Source organism: Sorghum bicolor, chromosome 3, assembly GCF_000003195.3.
Source record: "Sorghum bicolor cultivar BTx623 chromosome 3, Sorghum_bicolor_NCBIv3, whole genome shotgun sequence".
Taxonomy (NCBI): domain Eukaryota; kingdom Viridiplantae; phylum Streptophyta; class Magnoliopsida; order Poales; family Poaceae; genus Sorghum; species Sorghum bicolor.
This window is the reverse complement of record NC_012872.2, coordinates 64,521,979-64,548,808: the sequence shown is the minus strand read 5'-3', so window position 1 is coordinate 64,548,808 and position 26,830 is coordinate 64,521,979. Positions and strand designations below refer to the sequence as shown.

General features: G+C 43.8%; 2 protein-coding genes across 2 annotated transcripts; one reads left to right on the top strand and one right to left on the bottom strand.

Moving 5' to 3' along the window:
* Positions 14,825–19,214, top strand: LOC8054713 (cyclic nucleotide-gated ion channel 4). Its single transcript, XM_002458555.2, has 7 exons — positions 14,825–15,525; positions 16,694–16,909; positions 17,255–17,571; positions 17,711–17,819; positions 17,945–18,181; positions 18,311–18,397; positions 18,523–19,214. Exons 1-7 carry the CDS (start codon positions 14,971–14,973, stop codon positions 19,033–19,035), a joined length of 2,034 nt encoding a protein of 677 aa, XP_002458600.1. The 5' UTR covers positions 14,825–14,970; the 3' UTR covers positions 19,036–19,214.
* Positions 19,371–26,004, bottom strand: LOC8082358 (external alternative NAD(P)H-ubiquinone oxidoreductase B3, mitochondrial). Its single transcript, XM_002456403.2, has 10 exons — positions 25,795–26,004; positions 23,025–23,286; positions 22,650–22,856; positions 21,986–22,236; positions 21,439–21,655; positions 21,242–21,346; positions 20,402–20,671; positions 20,176–20,297; positions 19,854–19,973; positions 19,371–19,764 (listed from the first exon to the last, which is right to left on the bottom strand). The coding sequence occupies exons 1-10, from the start codon at positions 25,887–25,889 to the stop codon at positions 19,677–19,679; spliced, it is 1,737 nt and encodes a 578-aa protein (XP_002456448.1). The 5' UTR covers positions 25,890–26,004; the 3' UTR covers positions 19,371–19,676.

Here is a 26,830-nt window from a genome sequence, read left to right as displayed (position 1 = left end):
AAGGGGAAGACCTCACTAGCAATGAAGCTCTACGATCAGCACCGAGCAATCCCTTGCCAAATCTCTCTCTCTCTCTCTCTCTCTCTCTATTGTACCTCCTAATTTTGGGTGCTCTTGAGTATAAGGATTATCTACTACTGGACATAGGTCCCCGATAGCCCGAACCAGGATAAAATATTGTGTTCTCTTTGTCATCTTTGTGTTCTTGAGTCTACCTGAGCCACCAGACACACACCCAATGACACCGATGAACAACAATGCTTGTCACGGTTTTGACCCTGCAACAGGTGGCAATCATATCACACATGACACTGCCCCCTACACGATGCACCAACTATCGTGGGTTCATCACTGTGGCAGTGATTGTGTTATCCAATGCGGGTCGATGTGTGTACCTCTAGTGGCTTAAGCACTAAAAACACAAGGGGTTTACCTTGGTTCGGGCATCTAAGCCTTTGCGTCCAACATTGGTGTTTTGTTCATGTTAGAAATGCTCATTTAAGAGTTCTTACAACGTAGAAATCAAGAGTTAGTTGTAGTGAGCGATGTTATGCTAATCTAGGGTTTGATCGGGCTCGGTTGACTGATCATCTATGGTTCAATCTTCCAATCCCTATCTATGGCTTAGTCTCCGATCTCTTCTACAAGAGTCCATGCCTTCTCTTATTTGCCATGGAGGCCATGTGAGTACAAGTTGAATGGTTTCTCCTAGGATTTCTTGCTCTATGCTTTGGTCTTCATCTTTCGTGGCACCGCCTGTCCTCCTGTACCTTGTAGCTAGAGACCGACAAAATCGCAACCACCTCCTAACGCCACTGCTACAACCTAGTGTTGACCGCTAGGTGTTGTCTGCTACAATGGTGCCTTTCGTGGGTGAACCTTCTCCTAGCTTCCTTGGCGTAGCAAGCTTTATTCCCCTTCTCCCCAAAAGAGCTACCAAGCGGGCCTAAAGCCTCACACTATGTGGTTTTGGGGAAGTTCCTTGTCCAAATGTGTCATGTCCCGAGCATGATCCTGCCGAGGGATTGGCCGATAACGCCATGTGGATTCTATGGTTGTCAAGCTTAGATTCTAGGGTTGGTTTTTGGCATTGCTTGGGTGAACGTTCAACCCAAGCTAAGGTTAGGGTGAGCATTGGGTGTTTTGTTCGGCTGGAGCTCTCCTAGGTTGGGAACTCTCTATGCCTTGTCCGAGCTCACAAGCGAAGGCATGCCCTTCTGACACCTGGGATTCCCTCTAGAGAGTGCCATCTACGGACCACTGAGTCATCCCCTGTTTGCTAGAGTGTGTGTGTGTGTGAGAAAATCCGATGGGTGTAGCCCACAAGCCCCTAGCCGATTAGGAGAATCAGTCGAGGGGTTAGTCGGACTGTCATGCCCTTAACCCGAGGGTCTAACATACCCCTATCTTAGACTCTCATTGGTTGTTTTCCAAAATGTTGAGTACAATGAAACATAGTTTTACTTTTTGTTTCATAAGCATTTAATTGTATGATTCATCTAGAGTGGGAAATGAGTTGAAGAGAATTTCATTCTCATAAAACTCACATCTTCTCCCTCTTCTAAATAACATGATTGCATCATAAAAATGCTTATTTTTTAACCTATTAAATCATGGGCGGAGCGAGATGGTGGTTTGGGTGTTCCATGGACCACCATGTGCTCGTCCCGTCTAAGACTCGGTATAGGAAAATACAGATCATCGGTAGCAAATATTTTGGACCAATCACGGCCTTTCAGGTTAGGCATCGTGCGAGTGACAGTTCTTTGTGGCTATACATGGGCATGCAGCCCGAGCCCGTGAGCACGGCCCGAAGCCCGTCATTTTGGCCCGGCCCGGCCCGAAGGTCATTGGGCCCGGGCTGGCACGGCACGGGCCTGCAGGCCGTGCTTGGGCCGCACTTCAGGCCCGAGGGCCGGCACGGCCCGGCCCGTCAAATAACAACATTGTATAAAATAACTCATTTTGATATCTAAATCTATTCTCTACATCTGTCATATGTATTTGAATGTGTTTTTTATACTGATGGAGTGATGAATTGATGAATGTGTTTGAAATATGCTTTTAAATCTGTGTTTATTGATATGTTATTGTTCAACGGGCTATGGGCTGGCCCGGCCTGACGGGCCCGCCCGGTACACAAAAAGGCCCACGGGCCCGTGCCTGGGCCGGAGGTCAGGCCCGCAGGCCGGTAAGGCACGGCCCGCAGGGCACGACGGGCCCCCTCGGCCCATTAGGCAACGTGCCGGGCCGGGCCGGGCCGGCCCGTTGCCCAGGTATATTTGTGGCTAGCCTGTGTCCCTTGGTATCCCTCGCTGTGTTGTGATTCATATAATACTCAAAGCGGTGGCTTCGGGCCGGCGGCGCCGAATGGCGAGAAGCACTACAACCCTCTGTAGTACGTGTTAAAATCTTCATTCAATTACATGTTCGTTTAGTCATGTATACAGCCCTCTGTAGTACATCTCAACATCTTTATTCAATTAGCATGTTCGTTTAGTCATGTTTCTATTTTTTCTCTCAATCTTTCCCTAGAGCTAGAGACTAATGCATCATGCATTAGCTATTATCAAGAATAAGTTCAAAATAAGATGGGTGATAGCCTTCAGGATGGTTGTCTAGTCATTTGTATTGGGCGAAATAACCTCTTATAATTGAGTGAAGATAAGATCATCAACACTTTCATGGCTATTAGACGGCGCGAGCCTGACAAGAAGTAGTGACATTTTTTTTCTTCAACTATTATGGGTATATAATATTTTAATTCTATGTTAAGAAAGCTGTATCGACATATTTCATTAACTCGACCTTTTTTCCCTAATTAATTTCATTTCGTATATACTTGTCTACCGACATATTAAATTTATAGTGGTTAAAAAAAGTAAATAACTACAAATCCTAACTACGCCACTGTATTAAATGCAAATGTAACTATAAAACCCACTGAGACGGGTCTTAGTGGCGGAGATAAGAGGCAAGACCCCGTAAAGTCCATACAATTTCCACTAAAAGATTTAAAATTTCATCATTTCTTTTTTGGAAAAAGATCATTGCTACCCCGCCTAGAAAATAATTCATATTTCTAGCTCCGCATCCGCCTAGAAAAGATCACGTGAGGGCGCTTTGTGACGTCCAAGGCAGCTGTCAGTTCCTGCAGCCAACCTCTTCAGAAAATTAAAACTTATGTGTTCTAGTTCTAGCACATTATTTGTCCTACACAAAGCGTGGGTACAATATAAATAAAGATCAGTTTCTAGATATACATAGTGTATTCTAGAATGTTTGTAACATGATGATGTACTCTTCTTTCGTCTAAAAAAAGTTAACCATTGTAAACTTTTGTTGCATATTACCTTTTATGTATTAATGAGTTTGGATTTTTCAAAACAAGGAAAAACTTATACTCAAAATCGTGTTTTGGAAACCATTTTGACGCCGAAAACACTTTGGGCGTATTTGCTTCGTGCCCTGGCCTGGAGGTTAACGCCAGGCAGCCAGCATCCACCCCAAGCTAAGCAAATTGCTTGAGGATTTGTCTGGCTCACGAATCCAAACAGGCCCAGGGACCAGGGTACGGTAGACAATAACACAATTCATTTACGTCACATCAGCGCTAGGTTACCACATTATAATGATTAGCATACTCTGACTATTTACACCTTGTATCCTACCTTTTGTAGTAACATTCAGTGTCGTCTCAGCCAATAGAATCGTCCAAATTTTATCTGTATCAAAAATATGTACAACCATTTCGACAGAGCCAAAGAATCCGAAATAGAATACCTATGTAATTAATGTAAAAGATGTTGTTCAGTCAAAACTACACGCTGTAAATTATGAATCTTATTACTTGCATAGGAATCATAAATTCTACTCTGGCTGCCCAAGGATTCACTTACTTGATCCCCGACAAAAGAACGGGTGCCTTTAGGTGGTTTATTCTTCTCAAATGGTATCCCCGGCCTTCATTGATCAGTCGTCACCGTGGTGAAATGTGAAATCTGTTAGAAATATAGGTAAATTCATGTTTAATTTATTCTGGAAGTAAGATTTTCACAAAATAATCATGGTATCGTATATGTGTTTGTTTAGATTAAACATCATGAATATAGATACAACACTGATCAGAGTAGCATCATGTAACTTATTGTGCAAACAAAGTATGATCATCATCCAAGATGTTTTGATCAACAAAACAAGAGGATGTTTAAAAGTTGTATACCCTACGGCAGAGCCGGAGCACCAGCAGAGACATGGTATGGTGCTTTGCTGATGTAGTCGTTCCGATCGATGCAGTGCCGATAAGAAGCCGTGAACCCTGACGCTGGGAGGAAGACCCTGCAAGCGCCGGGAACAGGGAGGGGACGAAGCGAGTAGTCGTGCCGCTGCCCCCAAAAACGTGATTGTCGTCCTCACCGAGCAGGTGAACCCGATGGACAGAGACATTCTAGAGGCCTACTCTTCCATCTCGAGTGCGCGTAGGAGATGGAATGGAGAGACTCAGGAGCTGCTAGGTTGTGATTTTTTCCGAGAGAGATCAACCGAAGGAGAGAGTCTCTTGGTTTATAGGTACCAGAAGGAGGGAGACAAAGGGATTGAGTCCTAGGCGCTAGGAAGAGGGAGAGCGAGCGGATGCAGACGGTACAGGAAAAACTCCTCTATTGATTACCACTAGTTGCAACTCTAGCCATCAATGGACCTAAGTGATAAAGGCTCGCTGCCTGTCCACTCGCTTGTCGAAGCCTGCCTGCCTCGCCTCATCCGTCCGCGCGCGTGTGACACCCATCTATTCTTTTCTCAACTTCTCAAGCTAACCGACCAAGGATCAAACATTTAAGTTGAGTAAACCTTCAGTTAAAATCATAGGCATTTAATCAGACCGTAGAGTTTAGTTGATTCATTAAATATTTAATGGGCCAAGCCCATATAATATCTAACAATCCCCACCGGACTCTAGGGTTCGATGCAAATCAGTCTCAGTACCACATTCTTTTTATATACCAGAGTTTCAATGGAGACTTTTAAGTTGAACATCCATCTAGAGCAATAGCTACACTCAGCCACAACTAAACAATGGATAAAACCTTAAATTGGTAGTTTTGTGTGAGATCAGTTTTACTAGAGCCCTTAACTAGTACTAGGCAGCAAAGAGCATCCTCTCTGTTTGAATCATATAATTCACACTTCTTAGTCTTTTCATGAGTATCTAGAGATGACCCTCATCTCATAGATTGTGAGTAGCAATCGAACTCATATAGGTGCGTTCTTTTTAGGATGTTCTTTAGGACAACATCCCTGCTTAGCCAAGCCACTCAGATCATATTAAGAACTTAATCGACCTACATTACACTATTGGAGAAATGGTGCATCTCAAATGAGCTGGACTTTATTCTAAGGAGTTTCTCCCTCAGTCGTACACTTGCTTGTTTCGCCATCCTAATTTATGGATCTCTGATCAGTGATCACATAGGACAGGTTTCTACTATGAAGTGACTTTCAAGTGGGTCTCAAGCCCAACTCCCTCGACACACCTTCTCACATTGTGTGATAGACCCTTAGTGAACTGATCTGCCAGATTCTTAGTTGTATGGATATAGTCCAATGCAATTACTCTAGAGTTTCTCAGTTTTCTAACAGTATTTAGATGATGTTTCACATGCCTTGTAGACTTCATGTTATCCTTAGAACTGTTCACCTTTGTTATCACAGCTTGGTTGTCACAGTTATTAAAAATAGCCGGTATAGGTTTTTCCACAACCGATAAATCTATAAGGAGTTCATGGCCACTCAGCCTTAGCGCCAGTGGTATCTAATGTTGTCAGTTCTGTTTTCATTGTAGACTTTGTTAAGATAGTCTGCTTGCAAGACTTCCAAGAAACAATGCCACCTCCAAGCAAGAATACGTATTCGCTTGTGACGTATGGCTCATCAGCATCCGAAATCTAATTAGCATCCTAGTAACCCTCCAGTACCTTGGATACCTGGAAAAGTGGATGTCATAGCTCATTGTACCTTTCAGGTAGCACAGTACTCTCTCAAGATCACTTCAATGAGTATCTCCCGGATTTGACACAAACCGACTTAAATTGCTTACAACAAATGAGATATCAGGTCTCGTGGCGCTAGCCAAGTACATTAGAGAACCAATTAATTGAGAGTGTCTCAGTTGATCTCTTGAAATTCTCTAATCCTTTCTCACCATCACACTTGGGGCATAAGAAGTTGGAGCAGGTACACAGTCACTGTACCCAAAGCGACTTAGTATATTTTTCACATAGTGAGATTGTACAAGAGTTACCCCACTATTTCCTTCTTCTCTTAGTAGCTTGATGTTAAGAATGACATCATCCTCACCCAAGTCTTTCATTTCAAAGTTATTAGATAGAAAATATTTCACTTCTTGAATCACATTAATATTATTTCCAAAGATTAGAATATCATCCACATACAAGCACAAAATGACACCATTGCTTCCACCAAACCGATAATATACACATTTATCAGCGTCATTCACTGCAAAGCCAACTGATGTTAAAGTTTTATCAAATTTCTCATGCTATTGCTTTGGAGCTTGCTTCAGGTCATACAAGGATTTCAGCAATTTACAAACCTTACCATCTTGACCTTTTGCAACAAATCCATCAGGCTAATCCATATAGATCTCTTCATCAAGCTCTCCGTTCAAGAAACTTGTCTTAACATCTATCTAATGAACGAGAAGACCATGTGAGGCAACCACGGATAAAAGCACTCAAATGGTCGTCAATGGAACAACTAGTGAGTAAGTGTCAAAATAATCTTCTTCTTCCTTTTGTGTATAGCCTTTGGACACTAGCCTTGCCTTGTACTTCTCAACAGTACCATCAGGACTTAGCTTCTTCTTGAACACACATTTGCACCCCACGGGTTCACATCCATAAGGACGATCAACCACTTCCCAAGTCCCATTTAATAGGATAGAATCCATCTCACTTTGAACCACTTCCTTCCACAAGTCAACATCAAGAGAGAAATATGCTTCAACCATGGTTGTTGGAGTGTCATCCACGAGGTATATAATAAAGTCCTCACCAAAGGATTTTACAACCCTTTGTCTCTTACTCTTTCGAGTGACTATGTTATTGTCCTCCTTAGGAATTTCTTCATGGGTTTCATCACCAGTGTACTATCTGTTCATGAGAATCAGGGATAGAGATAGTGTCATGAGATATGCTAGGTGTATAATTTTTCATGGGAAATTCTTCTTCAAAAAATATTGCATCTCTAGATTCCATGATTGTGTCAATAGTCATCTCAGGAACACTAGAATTTACTACTAAAAATCTATAGCCCACACTATGAATAGTATAGCCAAGGAAAACACAATCTACAGTTTTTGGTCTAAGCTTTCGCTTTTTGTTTATTGGCACATTCACTTTTTCCAAACATCCCCAAGTCCGCAGGTCAGAAAGATTTAATCTCTTCTCCCATTCCTCAAATGGTGTAATTTCTTTGTTCTTTGTGAGCAGTCTATTTAGACTGTTAAAATAGCCTCACCCCACCATTCCTTAGATAAACCTGCAGTCTCCAACATAGCATTCACTAAATCAGTTAGAGTGCGGTTTTTTCTCTTAGCAATCCCATTAGATTGAGGTGAGTATGGTGGCGTCCTCTTATGAATTATTCCATATACCACGTAGAACATAGAAATTTCGTTAGAGAAATACTCTCCCCCGCGATTGGACCGTAGCCGTTTGACTTTCTTCTCAAGTTGATTCTCTACCTCAGCTTTATAGATTTTAAAATAGTGCAACGCCTCATCTTTAGTTTTCATTAGATACACATAGCAAAATTAAGTGCAATCATCTATAAAAGGTAATGAAATATCTCTTACCACCTTTGATCAATATCCCATTCATCTCACATATAGCAGAATGAACAAGCTCAAGCGGTGCCAACTCCCTCGTCACAGCAGCCTTGTGAGGCTTATAAGATTGTTTTGCTTCAACACAAGCATGACACTTAGAACTTTTGAGCATATCAAATTTTGAGATTAAATTTAAACTAGCTAAGCGGGACATGCAACCAAAATTAACATGACATAACCTCGAATGTCAAATGATTGTCTCAACATTATTCACCACATGGTTTACAGACTTAAAACAAATATCAATCAAAGACAAGGGGAACAAGCCTCCGCTCTCATAGCCCTTGCCAATAAAGGTTTCATATTTAGACACAACACACTTATTAGATTCAAGTACTAGTTTATAGCCATCATGACATAATAAGAAGCCACTAATCAAGTTCTGAAGTCACTAATCAACTTATTATGCAAACAAAGCATGATCATCATCCAAACAACGCTAACCAGCAAGGTTTTGATCAACGAATGAAAGAGGATGTTTAAAAGTTGTATACCCTGCAGCGGAGCTGGAAGCACCAGTGAAAGACTTGGTACTTTGCTGATGTAGTCGTCCCGATCGATACACCTGCAACGAGAGAAATGGTGCTTTGAAGATGTCTAGGTTTTAGGCCCTTCGCAAACCATGCGAGTCCAGTAGTGGCTGTTCTAAACCTCGATTGCATATTACATTTTATGTATTGAGTCCAGATAATTAAAATGGCGTCGATAGATTTGTCTGTCAAGTTTAATAATAATTTGTAGCAAAATCTTCTACTCAAGGTTTTGGAAACCATTTCAATGTCCAAAGATCGATTATTTGTGACTAGAAGGTGGGTTAACCAATACTTTACATCACATCAGCGCTAGGTTACCATATTTAAGCTCCTTTGGACCACACAAATTTTACAGAAATTATGCAACAATTTTATAGTAATCAGTTTATTTTCAAAGAAAAAAAAACCTGCAAGCCAAAGGGCGCAATCTTGGGTGTCATCTCAGCCAATAGAATCGTCCAAATTTTATCAAAAATACTTCCTCCGTCCTGGAATATATTACATTAATTATGGCTATTTTTAGACAAAATAAGAAAGAGCAATAGACACATGTATCCCTTAACTTCCTACTGTTGTGGCTATTTTTAGACAAAATAAGTGAGAGCAATAGACGCATGTACCCTTTACTTAACTTTATAATTTATTGAAATTTGATCCTATTCCACGTAATTAAATGGTGCAATCTAAGTTTAGTTATAGACAATATGGTAAGCACTCAATTACTTTCATCTTTCGTATTTTTATTAAAGTAAATGTTATTTTTTCCCCAAATGCACTATATTTGGGGGACCTCTCAAATGCCAGAATGTACTCTATTCCAGGACGAGGGACTAAGTACAAAGAGGATATCATTTCGACATAGCCAAAGAATACGAAATAGATCTATGTAAAAGAATCCAAAATATGTACAAAGAGGATACCATTTCGACATAGCCAAAGATGGAAATTATGAATCTTATTACTTCCATAGGAACCATAAACTCACCCTCTGTCTGGCCAATGATTCTTCACTTGATCCCGGACGTACAAAAGAACGGATGCCTTTAGGTGGTTCATCAATGGTATCCCCTGAGTTCATCTGGTTTATTTGCTTGGGAAGAAGCCGAACAAGAGTCCAAGCAAATAAACCAGATGAAACTTCGACTTGTTTCACCTCAGGCAAGATAATGGCCTCCTTGCTAATGTGCAACAGCGACATGTTCGTTAGTAGTATCACCATTTTGGCTGGAACTGACTCCATTTCCAAGGTCGAAGAAGAATTCACATGTCATTTTGTCACGTACATTGTAATCGCCTGTTGGCTTTTGCACTCGCCACGCTATAAGAAGGCACGAACCAGCAAAAGCCTCAAGCTCAAACATACTAGCTCATTCTCGCTAGGTAGCTAGCTTCATTCCTTGACGTGCACAATACTTGCAATGGCGAACCGTGGCACGGCCGCTCTTGTGATCGCGTGTCTCCTTGTCGCGGTCACCCTGGCGGACGCAGCAGTCCCGCCGGTGTCGCCGCTGGTCTGCAACAAGGTGTACGGGGTGCAGGAGCGGGAGACATGCTTCGCCGTGGCGCAGGCCGCCGGGCTGACCCTGAAGCAGTTCCTCAGCTTCAACCCCAACATCAACTGCCAGAAGGTCTTCATCGGCCAGTGGGTTTGCCTTGATGCCGCTCACGCTTGATAGAGTTTGAAGGCACCCTGCGTACAACGTCTTCGTTATGTTCGTGTGATGTTCGTGCTCTGAATAAGGGAGGGGTCTCATATAATACTCCTATATGTGTTTTCGTCTACGAGCCTTAGCTGCTATGCCTATAACTAAGGTCCGCGCTGAATATTTATACTTTCCTGTACTGTTATGGAGTCCTCTGTCGTCACTCTGTTCCAGTATGGCGCTGTAACAGATGTGGCAAGAAAATGATTGTCAGTTTGTGTGTCTCATGTCACTGCTACAGAATTATTATTTTTTTATATGGTGTTACCCTTTTCTGATTGGAGACGAGCACACATCCGGACGGCCTCCGTTGTTCCGAGCCATGTCTCGCCTCCTAAAAGCCTACCTCGGTTAAACTTTAACGAAGGCGGTTGCCTTAAAACCACCGTCTCCATTAATTATCGATTAACTGAGACGACTCTATAATAACAATTGCCTCTATTAATCTATTGATAGAGGCGGACTTTTTAAAACGACCACCTCTGTTAATGAACTAAGAGAGGCAGTCGTTATAAAATAACCGTCTTCGTGGATGCTCCGCCAAGACATGTGCTACTCCACGTCAATGATCCAGAAGCAGGGCTGGTGGCCACTCGTGGCTCGCCATGTGTCTACGACGTCCACTTGTCATGGGTATAAAAGAAATATAAACTTAAAAAGGCAATGACGTACAGTCTATCTCTCTCTCGATTTACAAGCTTGGCCTATCTCTCTTTCTCATGCCTCCCTCTCTCTCTTTTATATACATATATATAATATATGCTCCCTCACTGCTCTCTCTCTCTCTACGTGGCAACGAAGGCAGTGGCGAGGAGGAGACGGGCCGGAAGCGGTGGAGGGCGCGCGGCCAGATTCGATGGAGGCTAGCCAGATCCGGTGAAGGACAGTGTCTTGTCACCGATGGGGCAGGTACAGTCTCCCCATCTCTCTCTATCTTCCTCTCTTTATCTCCCTCACTCTTCCCTCTCCCCTTTTGCAAATCTGGTGTTGGCTGGAGCCGCACGGACGACGGCAGTGGCGGGTGGAACAACCGGCACAAGCGAGAATGATTGTCGTGGCGAGCAGGCAGGCGATGGTGGCACACGAGCAGCCTTAGCGACGTCGACACAAGCTGGCACCATGGAAAGGACGGTCTGGATGACAACGGCTCCAAAAGCTGAAGCTAGCTGGCTTTAGGACCTAGATTTATTTTATTTTTATTTTATTTGTTAACCAAGGCGGGCCTAGTATAGTGTCCTCCTCCATTAAAGGCCTATTAACGAAGGTGGTTGCCCTATGGCGCCTGTCTCCGTTGAGGTTTTAATGGAGGTGGGCAGGCGCAACTGCTTCCATCAAGTCACGATTAACCGTAACCTATTGTTAGAGGGTTGCCTCTATCCGTCTCCATTAACGAAAAACGACCACCTCTAATAAAAAAACTATAGCAGTGTGTTCCATTGTGTGTTCTTCATTTCTTTCTTGCATTATATGGCTATCCATGATGCTAGTATATGAACTGTGAAGGTTACATCAAATGCAAAGGTGTTCATCAAAGTACAAAAGTGGGTTCAACGCTCTATCACTATCACAACTAAAAACTTGAAATTTCCCTGATGGTTTTGAAATTTTTTTACGGTTATTGCATAAACCATCAGGATAACTATCTTGGCAGTATAGTAATAACACACAGAAAATTGCATAAACCGTCACGAAAATTAACATTATCTATTTGTGAAGGATGCATAGTCCACTTTATTAAAATTGGAATGCTTATGGACCTAAAATATGTCCTCTCAAATTTGGTTGTTATTATTATTTTTCATTGAATTGTCATATAATAAATATAATAATTAGAGTCCTCTAATAGAGCCTCTATGTTAATCCTCATGGAAAACACAAAAAAAGATAAATTTTACAAATTATCACTTTAATTTGGTAGACTTGAATTATCATCTTAAAAAATATCCACCTTTTTCATTTGAAAAAATAAAATAAACCTAAATTTGTATCTAAATTATCTACCTTTGTCAGTAGGAAACATAATTTCAAATAAATCCTTCACTTTATATATAAATGATACACCTCTCCATTTATAAAAGATAATACAAAATAACCCCCAAAATTGTTATTAAAATACCCATATTTATCATTTCAAAATATACCTCTTAAATTTTATCTTAATTAAACACAATTGTCATTATAAATAAACTAAAATATCCACCAAATTCACATTTAAATACCAATATAAACTATTATAGAAAATAATCTAATATCTATAAATTGTGTTATATGTGTTTCTAAATTACATACTTCAATCACTGTTAAATTAAAAATAAGCATAAGTACTATATAATACTATATAAACCAAGTTTTTTTAAGACTTAGTTACAAACACAGACACTCGCATACATGAGCGCACACTCACCCCTATGAATGCATACACACGTATCCTGCTCCTATGAGCACCTTCAAAGACTTGAATTGGATCGGCAAACCTCAAGATTGACGAAGTCACCGTAAGGGCACATTGACTACCACTAAAAGAAAAATGTCGTTAAATCTTGTAATAAATTTAGGAAAATACGAGTACTCATGTCAAGTTAGAAACTTAAACTCAGGTGGAAGGTTCCACCATAAGGAACCCAACCAGTTGAGCCACGCTCAGTTCACTACTATATAAACCAAGTTAACTTAAATATTAGGATAAACATTTGTTTTAATAGTTTACTAATCATGAAAAATATTCCTTTAACAAACCAAATACCAATGACACCAGTAATTCATTTTGTATATTACTGATACTTATGACAACAAAACTATAAACATTTACTTTAGGTATACGTTTTGGTTGAAATGCTATGATATAATCAAATGGTGCCAATTTATTTTTTAGAAACTCTATGTTTTAGAGAAAATAGTACTATAAATATAATTCTTTGATATGGAAACTTCAACATCTTGATTGTCTTTGTTGTAGGGTTAAACTACTGTTTATGTTATGGTGTAGGATAAAATATATAATAAGGACTACAGTTTAAATTTAGCACATGCATGGATAACAAAGTTGTATCAACAATTATCTTAAAAAGTGAAAGTCAATGTAAAGATTCGTGCAGTATGAGCTAATATAACTTAAAACTATGATTTCAACTAAATACTATTTATTATTGGGCAATATTATGGTACTCCTTTGACTATTATTAGGAGATACGGAGTAATACCTTAAATAAATCTGAGTCACCATTTTTTAGCCTTTTAAATTAATTAGTTAATTAATCTAGAAAAAGTACAAAATATTCTCAAATCCCTCTTATGAAGGTACTCTTATGATGGTCATTTTTCACGCGCATGGCCGTATCCTTCCTTTTGTGTGCCTCAACTATAAAAATATATTTTACTGTACATACATGAAAAATATCAACAATGTTAATAATTGAGCCATAAACTTTACTGATCTAATAAAATAAGTACATAAACAAGTATACATATAGTTATTTAGGAGTACCACAACAAAGCTCTTTATTATTATCATTTTATTTTAGTACTTAAGCTTAGGCCTCTTTTTAGAGTTTCGTCGTAGGGTCCTGAATTTTCTTGGATGGCCCTGCTGGCTCTTTGCACACCCTGCACCCCCGCTGGTCGATCTAGGACGGTAGTTAGCACTCCAAACATTCTTTTTCTAAATAAATATAAGTACACATGAGATCAATACAATAAATCGTTGGCTCTCAACCTGTTTCAGTCGCCTCAGGCTACATAGAGTCATGCTTGCGGCAGCCATCTGAATTTGCCACACTTAACTCCATGTGAGTTGTTTCCCGTTCTCTGAAGTGAAGACATCCTATCAATATCAATCTCATTAAGCTCATGATGAATTAATTAATTAAAAAGCATAGCAAAAAAAATATACATAAATCATATACCCCCGCATCACACGTGGACAATAATTTAGCCGGAGCAGTTCGTACCTACTCATATGAAGTAGACACGTCTTCACGTAGTTAACATGCATGAAGATGATTTGGCATCCATCATTAGCAGTAGCTTCATATATACCTGAGCCACACACCCACACCCACACTTATTAGCAACTAATAACCGGCAGGATGCAGCTAGCGAAAACCTGATCCTTGGCTCGAACTGCAGAAAACCTCCGATGGAAACTCCAGAAACTGCAGAAACAGTCAGTACCAAAAGCTAGCTCGGCGCCAAATTTATATAGCAGCGGCCGGGCAGAAGCAGAACAGGGACCGGACCTGAACGCGATGCCACCATCCATTCCATGGACGCCGGACAGGTGATGTGGCCACCTTGTTCACTTGTGAACTGTTCCAGTTCCCGAGGCTAACAGCTTTGCTTCCTTTCCGAGTGGAGATGCACAGCCGGGTTCGCAGCGTTTCTGTGTCTCTTTATCTGCCAATCAATTCTGCGCGAATAATGAACAGATAGAAGCAAAAAAAAAAAAAAAAAAAACTTCAGCATCACCAGGCGCGCGCGGTAGAGCACGCATGCATGGCGACAAACGCCAGTTAGGTTGGATTCCGTCACCAAAAGCACGTACGTACGTGCGTCCGCGCCGCGCGTGCACAACGCGACGACGAGGAGGTGAGGTTCACACTTCACAGGTACGTACTGCGCTCTTGCTACCGGCGTAGCTGCTTCCAGTGCTTGCTATATATCCGTCCCCTCACGCGTCGAGTCCTGCGGACGCCGTCCACTCTGCTCCATCACCCCACCCACATGCCACGGCCTCACCACCTGGCCTGGCCGGCTGTCCACGCGTAGTCGTCGTCACTAGTCACTACTCACACTCAGTAGCAGCATCCATCATCCACGCCATCGATCGGCCATGCCAGCCGAGCTCTCGCCGCGCCTGGCCGCGGCCTCGTCGTCGTCGCCGTCGCCGTCGCCGTCCCCGTCCCCGTCCCCTCACGGCGCGCCGCGGATCATCAGAGCCGGCGAGCAAGACGACAGCAGGCTGCCTCCGCAGACGGCGGCCACGACGCGGGGGAAGCGCCGGCGCGGGGCGTGGCACCCGCGCGCGAGTAGTAGCTGGGGGACGGAGTGGGACCGCGCGTACCTGCTCGCCTGCGCGGCGGGGCTCCTGGTCGACCCGCTCTTCCTGTACGCCGTGTCCGTCAGCGCGCCGCTCATGTGCGTCTTCCTCGACGGCTGGTTCGCGGCCGCGGTCACCGCGCTCCGGTGCGCCGTGGACGCCATGCACGCCGCCAACCTGCTGCTGCAGCTCCGGGAAGCGTGCTCATCGCCGAGGCGGGAAGACACGGACGAGGAGGGGGCGCAGCCGGGGCGCGACGACGCACGCGGCGCCGGCGGCGTGCCGCAACGGGGGAGGTCCAAGAAGGGGGTTTTCTTGGACGTGCTGGTCATCCTACCGGTGATGCAGGTGCGCCGTCGGTCCCTATCCGTGCATGGTTCTCGTGTCTTCTTTGAAAACTGAAATGCTAGTACTTTCATCTGTCTCTTCTTGGGCAAAAACGATAGAAAAGGAGAAGAATTTGTTGGTGGACACATGATGAACGCAACGGATTTTTTTTGTGCTATCTGAAAGATTGAAAATATATTTATTTCTATAACAAATACTCTGTACTCATCATAGTTAAACTTTCCGGAGCACGCCATTTTAGTATGAATTTCCTCGGTAAGCAACGTTCCATTCCATACTCCATACTGACAGATTGGAAACCTTGTCTAAAAAAGGGTCACTGAAACAACGGAGAATTTTGGAGCCTTCGACATTGTCAACGTCCATTAGTCCCTCATAAACCACACTCCTACCTTCCATTCCGTGGCAGCATGCTGAATGCGGCATCGCATTTTCCCCATCACATTCCGCCGAGCAAATGGGCTGCATGTGATCCAAGACTTTACCGTGTACATCGTCCTGCTGGGGACACCAGCAACGAAGAGCATTCAACCCATTTTACATTCTGAAGAACGAAACAAAGATCACTAACGGATTACTCAGAAACCTTCCAACCGAATTGCCTAAGATGAAGCCACAGGCCAGACTTTTCACATGCTGCCGAATGCCGAGCAAATAGCTGCATGTGATCCGCTGCTCCTCGGAGCACTGGGCACGTCCCACCTCCGCCATCTTTCTGGCGACTGCCGCTCTGGCGCTCTGCATCCAGTAACGTGCTGCGACCTGGGATGCCGATTATTTCCAGCGGTTTTAGAGGGTCATTTCAAGCAGCGATCTGCGCACGTACGAAAGCCGGTTTCGTTTTATCGGCGTGGCGTTGCAGGATGCATGCATGGGACCATTGTGCTTGCGCAATTCAGTAGCCTGCAATGCATGCTGGACGATGCCAGATTGGGCCCGTTCATCAATCGATGTGAACCAACCAACAATGCGTTCCATCAATCAATGCAGATTTAAACTTCTTTCCAACGAGGCAAAATGATCTATGTACTGCACTGCACCGCACCCCACTTGGAACTGTGGACCGTGGACGCCGGCGGCCTCGTCATCATCTTTTCAGTGGTACTACCAGTACCATGCATGTCAGTGATGCATGCATGTCCGCGTGACCATTTTTGTGCGTTCGCAGGTGGTCGTCTGGGTGGCGTCGCCGGCGATGATACGCGCCGGGTCGACGACCGCCGTCATGACCGTGCTGCTGGTGGCGTTCCTGCTCGAGTACCTGCCCAAGATCTACCACTCCGTCCGCGTCCTGCGCCGGATGCAGGACTTCTCCGGCTACCTCTTCGGCACCATCTGGTGGGGGATCGCCCTCAACCTCATGGCCTACTTCGTCGCCGCTCACGTGAGTCGTCCCGTCCGTCCTCTCTCGTTTCACCATCGTCTTCTCCTGCGGCATACTGGCTGATGTGTCCGTCGAAGCTAAACTATTGCTCCTCGACGACGACGACGACGACGACGGCTTACACATTTCGGTGAACTCGTCTAGCTCGTCGGTGCATGGAAGTCAATAGCATCGATCGTACTCCTTGCCCAACCACCGCATCCTCCCAAGGCTAACAAAGGCAAACGTGACCAGGCATTTTGTCGTGAATGCACGAGCATCTTACCACTAATGGCTTCTCGGCGAAAGACGACGCCTGCGATGCCATGATTCTGTGACAGCTAGGCATGCCATTCTTGGTTGCAGGCGGTGGGCGCGTGCTGGTACCTGCTCGGCGCGCAGCGGGCCACCAAGTGCCTGAGGGAGCAGTGCGCCCAGGCCGGCGGGAGCGGGTGCGCGCCGTGGGCGCTGGCGTGCGCGGAGCCGCTCTACTACGGGCGCGGCGTGACCGTCGGGGCGGACAGGCTCGCCTGGGCCGGCAACGCCACGGCCAGGGGCACGTGCCTCGACAGCGCCGACAACTACCAGTACGGGGCCTACCAGTGGACGGTCATGCTGGTGGCCAACCCCAGCAGGGTCGAGAGGATTCTGCTCCCCATCTTCTGGGGACTAATGACTCTCAGGTGAGAATGCTGGTCGCGCAGACTATCGCTTCGTTATTGGCCCGATCGACGATGCATATTATGGATCCATGGTTTCAGTAACTTGGCCTGGCTACTGATTGTGTGAATTTGTTTCACTGCTTCTGCTGGTGCTGCTCAGCACCTTTGGGAATCTGGAGAGCACGACGGAGTGGCTGGAGATCGTGTTCAACATCATCACCATCACCGGCGGACTCATTCTCGTGACAATGCTCATAGGGAACATCAAGGTAATAATAAATAACGAAGCGGTCACGGTCACTCAAAATAGGGATGAGGGGGTGCATGCATGTCGTCTCGCTGTACGATCGTCTTTGGCTGACGATGCTCGATGCATGCGACGCGAACGGCACAGGTGTTCCTGAACGCGACGACGTCCAAGAAGCAGGCGATGCACACGCGGCTGCGGGGCGTGGAGCTGTGGATGAAGCGCAAGAACCTGCCCAGGAGCTACCGGCACCGGGTGCGGCAGTACGAGCGGCAGCGGTGGGCGGCCACGCGCGGCGTCGACGAGTGCCGCATCGTCCGTGACCTGCCGGAGGGGCTCCGCCGGGACATCAAGTACCACCTCTGCCTCGGCCTCGTGCGCCAGGTACGTAGCAAACGCACGCACCGACACCGACGACGGGGCGTGACGTCTCGTCAGTTTTGGCCGTGCACGTACTGGTGCATCACGTGCCCGTCGCGTAACTGATGCGGCAAGCGGCACAACCGCATGCAGGTGCCACTGTTCCAACACATGGACGACCTGGTGCTCGAGAACATCTGCGACAGGGTCAAGTCCCTCATATTCCCCAAAGGAGAAGTTGTAAGCGCAACGACCAACCAACATGGCTGGCTTGGTTTCCCTTTACTGTCTGCAAATTAATTTTGGCCAAAAAAGAAAAAAAAAACCCTCCGAGATTATATTGATCTCTGTTTATGCCTCGTCAGATTGTCAGAGAAGGGGACCCAGTGAAGAGGATGCTGTTCATCGTGCGCGGCCACCTGCAGAGCAGCCAGGTGCTCCGCAACGGCGCCGAGAGCTGCTGCATGCTGGGGCCGGGCAACTTCAGCGGCGACGAGCTGCTGTCGTGGTGCCTGCGCCGGCCGTTCCTGGAGCGGCTGCCGGCGTCGTCGTCCACGCTGACGACGCTGGAGAGCACGGAGGCCTTCGGGCTGGACGCCGCGGACGTCAAGTACGTCACGCAGCACTTCCGGTACACCTTCACCAACGACAAGGTGCGGCGCAGCGCGCGCTACTACTCGCCCGGGTGGCGCACGTGGGCGGCCGTGGCGGTGCAGCTCGCGTGGCGCCGGTACAAGCACCGCAAGACGCTCGCGTCGCTGTCCTTCATCCGACCGCGCCGGCCGCTGTCGCGGTGCTCGTCGCTCGGCGAGGAGAAGCTCCGCCTCTATACCGCGCTGCTCACGTCGCCAAAGCCCAACCAGGACGACCTGCTGTGACTGAGACGCGACAGGAGGAAGGGCTTCTGTTCAGCGAGTTGAAGCAGAATGGTTCTCTAGAGGGTCTTCAGCTAGCAAGTGAGTGAATGGCAGAAAGAACTCGAGCATTCTAGCTCCATGTGTACGGACTTACTGGTTGAGTCGGCATTGCTACTGGTTTAGTTGACTGGTTTTCTTAAGGTGCATGTGCAGCAGCCTAATAACAGTTACTCCATCCCAAATTATAAGACGTTTTATAATTTGGGATGGATTGAGTACATGTTTACACGCTAGGGGGGAAATGCAGCAGATTCTCATCAGGCATATAGGCACCAATATAAAGGTGATAAGAAACCTAGCAAAAATATATACTTGACCACCAGTGGCAACATAACTCAAAACTGACAGAATCAAAACAGATAACATATTGCCCTATTGCCCTACATCAAAAACAAATGCATATGTCCAAGGCAAAACGAATAACATCTGAATCGCTCAGTGTGCATCACGAGGTAACAAAAGAATTGGCAAGGTCAAAATTTGGTATCAGAAACCTTGCTAGGCTAAGCTTCCAAAATACTGGGGCAGCAAAACTGATGCAAGAATCTCTCAGTATGTTCCATCTAGAACGTAGGTGGACTACGAAATCGGGAGATTTGAATCTATATGCTACTTGAGTCCCTTCCAAAGATGAACCGCTTCCCCCAATCTGATACGACCAGCATCCTTGTACGCCAACTGAATTGTTTGCTGTATTTAACAAGAGCAAACGACAATAAAAACCAGCATTCAATTAGATATCTAAGATAGCACATACTGAGACCGGAACAAGAACATACCTTGCATAGACAGAATACCAAAGCCATTGGGTGCTGTGTCCAACATGTACCCAGTCACCAGGCAATTGATAAGCAGTTTGCTCTCCACCCAGTGGGGCGAATTGCCCAAGATGCCTGTACCTGTACATCACAAGACAAAAATTAGTAATTGCTAGGTTCCGGATGAACAATCATAGCCATGCAAATGGAAGTAACATCCAGTTACACATATCAACCATCAAGTACAGCAAAGTTACATGTATGTTTTTGACAGAATTTAGTAATCTAGATCAGTTACTTTACTTCCTCCATGTGGAGGCATATAAAAGTTTGGAAAACGGACCTGAAAGGTTTGAACCGATGGCGCCCTGTACCTCTGATCCTTATAGGACCCTCAGGATATTCTTCACACGTCTTCATTCTGTTGAAGCAGTCTGCTAGGTAACGTCCCTCTTGTAAGGCAACCTGAACCAACAAGCAGTGCGAGGTTAGCACATAAATTACAGAAGTGATCTTTCCACTCTCTGAACTCGATGAGTCAGCTCGCCTCTAAAGCTACACGTGAATACCTGAGCTGTTGCTGGGAGCATCTTGACTTGAGAGTCCACTTGAGCCAGGGCCTTCTTGAACTGTTCGATATCCAGTTCTTTCAACTCCTTGGAGCTACCATCCGAGTCTTTAAGTAGATCGTGGAAGCCCTTCATTTGGTTGGATTTAAGATACAATTCCACTTGCGGGTATCTCTCATAGATGTCTCCAAGAACATCTTTTATTTTCTTCACAGTTAAAGTGCCAGAGTTATCCTTGTCTGCTACTCGGAATATGGCAGCAACATCTTCCTGAAAAAGTTAATATGGCCCAATAAATATGTAAGCACCCAGTCAGCTTCATATGATATTTCAGAAAGCGATTTTGACCTGCTTGCAGTTTTATTTTGCAGCCTGAAATGTCATATAAAGATGACCGCAAGTAATATAATTGATTTCTGCTAGGCAAAACATTGGAGCAGCATACTACTGAAAAATCCATTAATACATCCCTTTAAACATGCATGTAAGAAGATTGTGCTAGCTGACACAATACAAAATTTATTTGATACAAAGTATTTGTATTTGTATTTGTGTTCACAAAACAGACATATCAGCAGCTAGGAAATCAACACTAAAGCAACAACAATTTTCTAATTGGTTCCTCTCTGTGTGAAGACAGCAGATACTTTTGGTATTAGAGAGATTATAAAAAAAGGTAAAGACAACACACACAGTTGCCATTCTTAAGAACAAGCTAGATGCAGGTGTCAGTTTCAACAAATCAACAAAGAGAGGAGGCCATGAGTTTTGATAAATAGGTAGCATACTCATGGTGTGCTTATTGGTATAACATGCTTTAAAACTTCAATAGCAACGTACCATAACTTTTCTTTGAGCAATTGTTGCGCAATCACCAAGAGCATATACATCCTCACACCCTTGAACCCTAAGCCACTCATCAGTAGCTAGCACACGCCGATTCCCCTGCAGAAGTCATGTTGATATTGAACTTGGTGTGTACATGGACATTTTTCACTCGTGAATGGAGGAGAACAAGAATACACGATATACTATACCTGACCAACTTGCTTCATGAAATCCATAATTATGGGACGGGTTCCAATTCCAGTTGACCAAACTGCCATCCCATAAGGAACAGTGACCTCTCCTGTAGCAGTATTGGTCATGGTAATATCGTTATCAGACACCTTCACGACCTTAAAATTTGTTTTCAAATCTATGCCATCCCTCTTGAACTTCTCTTCAGCAAATTGGGTGATTCTTTTGTCAAACCTAAATAAACCATCAAATATTATAAAAAGATTGCAACAGATCTAAGATATCAGGAGACAACAGGTGCATTAAACATATAAACTGATTCAGGAGATTTTTCTTGAACCTTTCATATTATAACTGCATAAACATATGAAACGGCACATAAAAAATAGCAATTATGAGACACCAAATCTTCAGAAACACTTGTTTGTTCTTTATTGCAAAAGAAAGAAAAAAGAGCAAAGACACGTCTAACCATTTCATTTGTTGTCTCCACAATATACCTGTGGGTTAATTAGAATGAGTGAAGTAAACATCAAAGGGGTTAAAAGCATCGAACTAACTTACATTGTAAGGATATGACCTCCTGCTTCAATTACTGAAATGTTTACATACTTCTTTACATCAGGATACAGCTTTGCCAAGTCTTCATTCACAAAGTCGTGCAACTCTGCAGCAAATTCAACCCCTGTTGGGCCACCACCAATGACAACAAAATGAAGGTTCTTCTTTCGCTCTTCCTCAGAAAGGTTTGGAAGGGCAGCTCTTTCAAAACATTTCATGACACTCTTCCTGATCTTTTGAGCATCTTCTACTTCCTACAATAGTGACACTATCAAAAGCCACTCAATTGTACAAAATATATTAAAAAAAGGTTATGATCACCACATAAAACAGCAGGTAATTGATAAACACGACAAGTAAACCAATTAATAAAATTTAGCTTTGCTCTAAATCAAACTTCACTAACTTTGACCAAGTTTGTAGAAAAAAGCACCAATATCTACAACATCAAATTAGTTCCATTAAAAATTCTCCATAAATCATATCTTGATAGTGCATTTATTTGAACTTTGTAGATGTTAATGTATTTTTCTAAAAACTTGATCAAAGTTGTAGGACCCAAGGTAAAATCTGGAATCTACATAAAAGTAAATAAAGAGCATGCAAAACCTTTGTTTGTAAATTCAAGTAGGTACTTCATTGCTTCACTAGGCCTTACAGTACTTACCTTTAGGAAATGGCAATTCTCAGTAACACCAGGGGTGTTGAAAGTATTAGGTCTAGCCCCAACACTGACAATCAAGTAATCATAATCCACAACAAATTCGCCATTTCCATTAATGTTCGTCCCAACATCTGATCTGCAGTGGACTTTTTTGTTTGCTGGATCAATCTTGAAGCACTCAGCCTCCCAAAATCGGAATGCACCATTTCTCTACAGAATGTTATACAGAAATCAGTTGCAGAACTAGCACTTTATTATACATATCAATTGTACAGTCGTCCATAATATATCCTATTTACTGACACAGAATTAGAAAAATGATCATATCAAGTACTACAAATTTGGAGCATATTCCGTTTTAGAACTATATGGACATACCTTTCTCACGATATTGCGAATTGGCTCCACGATACTACGTGCTTCTACTGTGCCACATGTCACATTTGGCAACAAAGGAGTGAAGGTGAAGTAATTGCGAGGTGATACCACATGGACCTCATACAAAGATGTGTCGATATTTCTCAAGAAACTTGCACCTGCCCAACCAGTTCCAAGGATAACCACCTTCTTCTTGTTTCCAGTCCCATCACAAATTTGAAGAACCCGATTATCTTGACAAGCAAAAGTTAAGGTGCTAGCTCTACAAAAAAAAAAGTTAAAAGTGTCACTCCTGAAATAAAGTGAAATGACACTGCACTAAGTAAAAAAGTCAAGTGTGCCTGTTGGATTGTCATAACATTTAAAACTGAAGTTTCCTTGACACTATTTCCTGATATATCCACACATCTGAGATTCATAATAGAAGTGTTTTAGTACAAGGGCTAAAGATTGTTTTTCTTATGCAACCCAAGAAACAATTCCAAAAAAAAAAAAACCGTTTGCTACTTTTTAGTGACCATCAAACAGCATGGTGAACAACTACATGTAATGCTGAGGAATTAGAAACACATTCCAGGTAGAGGAACTAAAAAATTTTTCTGCTATCTCATTAACTATATGACAAATAATAAAAAGCATATTCACGCATAGCATTGACATTGCAGTACATAATTCATTCTCATGAGACATTGTAACAATTTTAAACATCTAGAGCACCTACTGCCGGCTCAATAAATCCCAGATTCGAAAAGTACCAGGTTAATTCATCAACAAAACAACAAGAATAAAGTGTGAAACAAGGACGGTCTGATTTGAATTGCATGCATCATGTTCCAGAAATATTCAAGTAATTTGCTGGATCATAAATTCGAAATCACAAAATTATTGTATGAGACCTAACACTCACGAATACAAAACCTGGCACATATTTTAACATGGTTTTCACACTGACTTCAATAAGCAAATATTGTGTGGTTTTAACAAACCAAGCGCAGAACAATGGATCAGTGGAGAGAGATTTACAATTATGTAACAATGTGACATATTTACAAAGTTTAATATCAACCGAAGCAATTTAAAAATCCATGTGATTGGCCAAATGAAAAACAAATATATGCTTAACAATGCTCCAAGCCTAAAGCTGAAGTTTATGAAAAAAACATGTTACGAAAAGGTGAAACTATTAGGAATTCTGGAAGCATCATATTCACAAGGCAGTAGAATGAACCAAAGCTATACTACTGCTCATAATTAGAATCACATCTCCAGGTATAGGAAGATAAATGAAAATTTTCACCTTCTATCATCTCACTCAATCTCAATGACCAATAATAGTAAGCACACAGAGTGTTACAATACATGAACAATATAAATCAAGTTAAATACCTGGAGAACCCACTCTAAAAATTGGCATACATCAGTTAGAGCAACTCCAACCATTATGCAAATGGACTTGGCATTTACCAAAATGCATAAAACTCCAAAAAAAACCCCTCCAATCGTTATGCATTTGGACTTTGCATTTTACATAGCTATGCATTTGGAGGGGGAAACTTGGCATATATGCCAAAGGAGTCCGGCTATGCAAAACCCCTCCCTTCGCGCGGTTTGGCTTCGCGCCGCCACAAACTTCGCGCGATACAGAAGCTTCGCGCGTCCTCTTCGACAGCTTCGCTCGCGACGAAGCCTTTCTCATCAACGCCGGCCAGGTAATCATGCATATTCATCATATATAGAGTAGCTGAGCGTGGATCGGAGCATGGCCGCGGCTCCTAGGTCGTTTAGGGTTTAGGGCGACGGCGGCGAGCTGAACGTGGAGACCGGCGGCGGGCTGTTTGGCCGCGCGTGGAAGGAGTGCCGCGCGGGATGCAGTGCCGCGGGAAGTTTGGCGCGGGATCGACTTGGCATTTTGCATAACGGTTGGAGATCACCCGATTTTAGCCTTGCCATTCTCATTTAGGGGTTTGCAATTTGCTTAAAATGCATAACTTCAAATGCATAATGGTTGGAGATGCTCTTACCAGGCAAATTCAAACACGAAACAGGCTAATAAGGAAGCATGATCTGATTCACATTTTTTCATATATTGCTCATCTACCAGAGTAAATTGCAAGATTGGTAATTTAAGATCACAAAATCCTTGTTTCCGACCCCATAAACAACAGAATATATCAGCAGGAGAATGATTAGATCCATTTACTAATCTATCATGCATTCTAGCACATTTCACAATGTTTTGATACGGACTGCACCCAGCGTTGTTTTAAGGAATGAATGTTAAGGAAACGAAATAGCGGAGAGGGATCTACGATGGCGTAACAAAACTGTTGTGTTACAGGTCATCATTCGAAGAAATTATATTCGCAAAAGAAAAAAATATACCCAAGAAATTTAAAATTCAATCGACCGGCCGAATAACCTTTTTTTTAAAAAAAAACTCTCCTAAACGCCGTTGCTCCGAGCCCGGAACTAAAGGGAAAAGCTCAGCGAAAACTAATGAAACTAAAGTTTTTTGCTCCTCTACTTAGCTGAAAGGCAGAACTCCTGCCATTGAGTTCAAAAAAAAAAGTTAATGAAACTACAGGAATTCAGGAAGCCATGGTGGCAGAATGCACCAAAGCACACGGCCCAACGCAGCACGACGGCGGCGCGGTTGACGTATCAATCAATCAACTAGCAACGGGGGTGGAAAAAATCACATGGTCAAAAAACAAAACAAAACAAAACAAAACAAGGGAATGCATAGGAGAGGTGAGGCCGCTGGGCGCACCCGACGGCGAAGAAGACGAGCCCCTTCTTCCATCGCGGCGTGCGGCGCACCGCCTCGGCGGCTCGGCGCACCAGCGACAAGCCGTTGCTCGCCATCGCTCGCTGGCAACAGCCCGGACTCCCTCGATCGCGTCGACGTGGGATGTGAACAAGGATGGGGAGGAGCGGTTTGCTCGCTTCCCAAAACACTCGGCGGCGGACGGGGGGACGAGGGCGCCCTCCTCGCCTTCCGGGCGAGCCTAATATAGGAGTACTAGCGGAGTACAGCACGCACGAAAGCCTTTCCCTGCGTCGTCGTGCCTATGCCTACTTTTCATTCCAACCCTCAATTGAACGCCAAATAACGTAACCTTCGCAGCACCTACAAATAAAGTACTCCAGAACACGGAGACTCTCATTTAGGGGATGAGTTTGCTAATTTAGACTATGATGAAGGGGCGAATTAGGGAATCAGGGATACACGGAGACTCCCATTTGCCACGTTCGTACATGCACGCCCGAACCCCGGGTACGTACAGCATCGGGATTGTGGGCCCGTGAACGTGGACGGCTGTGATGGTCACCAGAGAGCAGGGAGCCGAGGCGCCGGACGCCGATCATTTTGGCTTGTGAACCAAGAAAAGAAGGAAAGAAGTAAACGCAGGAGGGAAGAGCGGAGATCCGGGTGCTGTCGCAACTCGGCTTGTTTAGTTTCAAAAAAATTTACAAAATTTTTCAAATTTTCGTCACATCAAATCTTTAGACACATGCATAAAGTATTAAATATAGACGAAAATAAAAACTAATTACACAGTTTGGTCGGAATTGACGAGACAAATCTTTCAAGTCTAGTTAGTACATGATTGAATAATATTTGTCAAATACAAACGAAAGTGGTACTATTTATATTTTGCAAAATTTTTGGAAACTAAACAAGGCCTTAGGGGGGTCATGGAAAACACACCGATACTACAGATCCGGGTGCTGTCGCAACTCACGACAGCTGTACGGCCGTTAGGGTTTTTCTTTTTCCTTATTATTAGGGGGTCATGGAAAAC

Excerpts from the sequence above, each read along its gene's own strand:
- LOC8082358 (XM_002456403.2), bottom strand. The coding sequence starts at position 25,889 with ATGGCGAGCAACGGCTTGTCGCTGGTGCGCCGAGCCGCCGAGGCGGTG. Across the intron at positions 19,974-20,175 it reads CATCGGTTCAAACCTTTCAG|GTACAGGCATCTTGGGCAAT; the intron begins GTCCGTTTTCCA and ends TGTGATGTACAG. Across the intron at positions 19,765-19,853 it reads TGGTATTCTGTCTATGCAAG|CAAACAATTCAGTTGGCGTA; the intron begins GTATGTTCTTGT and ends TGTTAAATACAG.
- LOC8054713 (XM_002458555.2), top strand. The coding sequence starts at position 14,971 with ATGCCAGCCGAGCTCTCGCCGCGCCTGGCCGCGGCCTCGTCGTCGTCG. Across the intron at positions 17,820-17,944 it reads TGCTCATAGGGAACATCAAG|GTGTTCCTGAACGCGACGAC; the intron begins GTAATAATAAAT and ends CGAACGGCACAG. Across the intron at positions 18,398-18,522 it reads TATTCCCCAAAGGAGAAGTT|ATTGTCAGAGAAGGGGACCC; the intron begins GTAAGCGCAACG and ends ATGCCTCGTCAG.